The 3,945-nt window shown below is 29.3% G+C and overlaps 1 protein-coding gene across 1 annotated transcript; it reads right to left on the bottom strand.

The window, feature by feature from the left end:
• Positions 1 to 417: 417 nt before the first annotated feature.
• LOC124820664 (universal stress protein PHOS34-like) lies at positions 418 to 2,984 on the bottom strand. Its single transcript, XM_047292404.2, has 4 exons — positions 2,724 to 2,984; positions 2,478 to 2,587; positions 2,260 to 2,378; positions 418 to 812 (listed from the first exon to the last, which is right to left on the bottom strand). Exons 1-4 carry the CDS (start codon positions 2,896 to 2,898, stop codon positions 725 to 727), a joined length of 492 nt encoding a protein of 163 aa, XP_047148360.1. The 5' UTR covers positions 2,899 to 2,984; the 3' UTR covers positions 418 to 724.
• Positions 2,985 to 3,945: the final 961 nt, after the last annotated feature.

Genomic DNA, 3,945 nt, shown 5'->3' with positions numbered 1-3,945 from the left:
ACACCTAATTTTATTAAAAAATTATTTTTTATTACATATTTTGCTAAAAGTAGTTTTCAATATTACAAAAAAAAAGCCCTCTTTTCCGATTATCACGCCAGAATTTGCAATATTGCTGACCCACCACTCTATGCCGCGCACATGACAGTGGATCTTTCATGGTTTACAAATCTTTCAGTTGCACCAAAAGCGTGTTGCATGTGGATGCCAGAGGGAATTTAATTTGGAAAATAAAAACGGCAAAGGGATTTTTTTCCTTCTAACAGTCAAAAGAAATGGCGTAGCATATTAATTTTTAGAAAATGCATTTGGATTGGGTCTTCAACTTTTCATTATGAATCTTTTTCTTTTTCTTACTTAAGATATTTTTTTGACAATGGCAGTGCAGTACAAACTTCGAAACATATCAAGAACATATGCAACAAAATATAGAAATTACTTAGGATTATGAATCCATTTTGTTTTCACATGTTAACTGTCAACAACATTGATATAAATCTCACAAATTTAAAGTAAAATTTTGATGTCACTCACATTAAATTATTCCTTCAAAGTCAAAGAGTTAGAGCTAAAATACACAAAGTATCACATGAGACTCATTCTCATTATCATTCTCATCAGCCACCAAAATACTTAAGGAAAGGAAATATAACTCTGCTAGATCAAGAACACTGCAAGGAAAATATCATATGAAACTTAAATGTTCTCTCCCAGTTGATTATCTTTACTTGCTGCTGCTTGGTTCCTTCACGATAGTCACAGGGCAAGAAGCATGGGTCATCACAAAGTTGCTTACACTTCCCAAAATGATCCTGTGTTTTAACAGAATGTCAATGAGACTCATATTTCAATAACATAGGAGATATATGAGATTAATATAATTTTATACCAAAATTATCATAACAAGGAGATTTTGAAAAAATTACTTATATAAATAAGTCATACATTGCACTTTTGTACAAAGGTGTGGTTCGATCCTCCATGTTTTTTTGTTTTGTTCTCTCTTTTTAATAAATTTTTTATATGATGGTAAATAATTGGTGTGTTTTGATATGTCACTATAACTAAAATACCAAGTTTCATGATCAAGCCTGATATGGGTTTACTAACAAAATAAGTCGTATTATTTTAATAAAAGAGGTTCTAATCCAATGTATCATTTAGTTTTTTACAAGTTTTTCCTACAAATAATAGTATTTTATTTATAAGAAAAATTGAATCCCTATTGCTATAAATAATGTATCCCAATTGTACTATTAATAGCATCCCTATTGTTAAACAAGTGTATAAAATTAAAGAAAATGATATGGTATTTGTTATGATAATTCAAAACTTATGAATCATGCTAATAAATAACTAATAACAGAACAAGTGGGGAGACCCGGTGGTATTTGTCTATCTATCTGCATTAAAAAAACAAAATCCAAGGGAATACTGCAGTGTTCAAGGCTAATATAAAGGATACTTGTATTTCATTTTTGTTCTTGCTATGAAAGTTCAATTCCCCTCTTTCAATATCATTTACTATTACTTTGTCTCTATTTCTCCTCCCTCCCTCCATCCCTAGTCTCCATATTTTTCTCTCCTTTTTCCCATTGAAATTTAAGGCAACACAGGGTGGAGTCCCCATTGATTCAAATCCAAATGGGAGCTTCTCCTCCAACAAGCCACTAGTTCTCAACTGTTTTCCTAAAACAACAACCACCGTCACCATCTTAACATGGATTCCACAATTACCAGAAAAAGGTTTCCATTATCTTCTCCAAACACCAACACCACCGCCACCATCTCCTTCCAAGTCAACCTTACCTCAGATGACAAGAGGCCACACATCGATGAGATGAACTTCTTTGGAATTGAAAAGAAAAATAGAAAGTTAGAAGTTGTCACTCCTGTAACAACTTCTGAGAAACAAAAACACCAGACAAAGACTTCAGTTCAAACAAATTAATGCAAGCAAAGACTACTTACATTTTCAATGTTTGCACATTTCCATAATCTCTGTATACAATTGCAACCATCAAGTAATTTTTCCAAAATCATTTAAGGTAAATTCCCCAATAAATGCAGATCACAAAAATCCATCACAACAAAGAAAGACATTATTATCAGCAAAACTCTCCAAGAATGCCAACAGAAAAGTCACACTCACAACAAAAGAAAAAGGAAAAGCATATATATCTATCAATGCAAACATTTCTCTTTGAAATAACTGGTTAGAGAAGCTGAAAAAGAGAATTAGGGGACAAAATTAGGCACCTTTGGATTGTGCTAAGGCCCCTGCTTCCCATAACCAGCGAATCCAGCTTCAGATCTTCAATTGCATCCAGAAGTTTCTCTCTTGCATCCCCCCAGTAAATTTTTGTAACAATGTGCACCTAAAAAATCGGCAAGTTCAGACACAACACTAAAACATGGGAACACCCAAAACCAGGGTTGTCTAAATTGAATTCAATTTGTAGAATCAAGAATATCACCTCCTTTTGTCTGAAAGCAGTGTCAAGGATATCAAGAACCTCAATATCAGTTTGAACACCATACTTTTTCATAATCTCAGGCTCTCTGAACTCTTGCAAAGGAATAAGAGCTTCAAAAACACAAAGCAAAATCGAAATCAGACCAGATCTGATCAACCCAGATCAAAAGATTCCTAAAACGTTATCATCAAATGAATAAAATAAATAAACACCGAAAAGTAAAATTGACAGAAAATTGATACTCACGAGAACCAGATTTTGCCCATAGCTGGTTGCGAGACTCGTCTATAGAATTGGGGCTGATGTGAATGACATAAATGGTGTCACCCTTATCAGCTAAGTTCTCAAGTGCCCATTTGAGAGCATTCTTGCTGCTGTTTGAGAAATCCAAAGCCACACCAATTGTCCTGTCCTTTGCCATGGTTTGTGTATGAAGTTGGTGAACAGAGTAGAAGTAGAAGAACAACACAGAAGTTGATGAAGGGTTTAAATATCGTACACAGTATTATAGAGTTTGGCATCTAATAAAGCGTATATATAATAATTATTATTATTATATATTAGGCTCAAGTGTTTAATTGTTCTCAAATTTAGGGATTAGTGTGCAATTCGTCTTTTTTTTTAAAAAAAATTGGTTCAATTTCATTTTCATTTTATATAATTGCAGTGTTTGATGATGTGGAAAATCTTAGATTTTTTTTTTCTCTCTTCAATACTCTTTCACTCTCTTTTCTATTCCTCTTAATATTAAATATATGCATTTCTTAATAGTAGTTTATAGCAATAAAAACAGTATAAATAAGTAATAAATGAACTGCTAAGGCATACTTATAATTTTTAATGAATAGTATTTAATTATTTATAAATTTTAATGAATAGTATTTAATTATTTATGAGTTATCTGTTATATATATTTTTGTTTTAATAATATATGTATGCATTATTTTAAATTTTATTACTATAAATAATTTTATCTCTCTGTTTTGTTACTTAAATTTAATGAAATTGTTAAAAATAAACCTTGTATTAAATTTCGGTTGGCCAATTTTATTTTTTTATATTTGTTTTCTAGTTTTATTTTTAAAAATAAAATAATTATTTTATCAATTTCATTTTTTTAATCATTGTTTATTTTAAATTTTCAGTAAGCAATTAAATCTAAAATAAATAACAACTATTTACAATAAAATTATAGAAATTATTTATATTTAATTTCATATTAATAATAATAATAATTTTATTATTTTTAATTACCATAAAAAAATTAACAGTAATAAATGTGTTTTCACAAGTAAATAATAATAGAGATTCAAAATTTTTTATTACTTTTATTTTTAATTATATTTATATTTATATTTATTATTTTTAATTATCAACAATTTTTTCTAATCCATTTAATTTTTATTTATTCAATTGTTAAATAGATTAAATTCAACCATTTTTATTTTTTATTTATTTTATTCAAAAT

Source organism: Vigna umbellata, chromosome 11 (assembly GCF_029865625.1).
Source record: "Vigna umbellata cultivar VRB3 chromosome 11, Vumbellata_1.0, whole genome shotgun sequence".
In the NCBI taxonomy this organism is placed as follows: domain Eukaryota; kingdom Viridiplantae; phylum Streptophyta; class Magnoliopsida; order Fabales; family Fabaceae; genus Vigna; species Vigna umbellata.
This window is presented reverse-complemented; position numbering and strand designations above follow the sequence as displayed.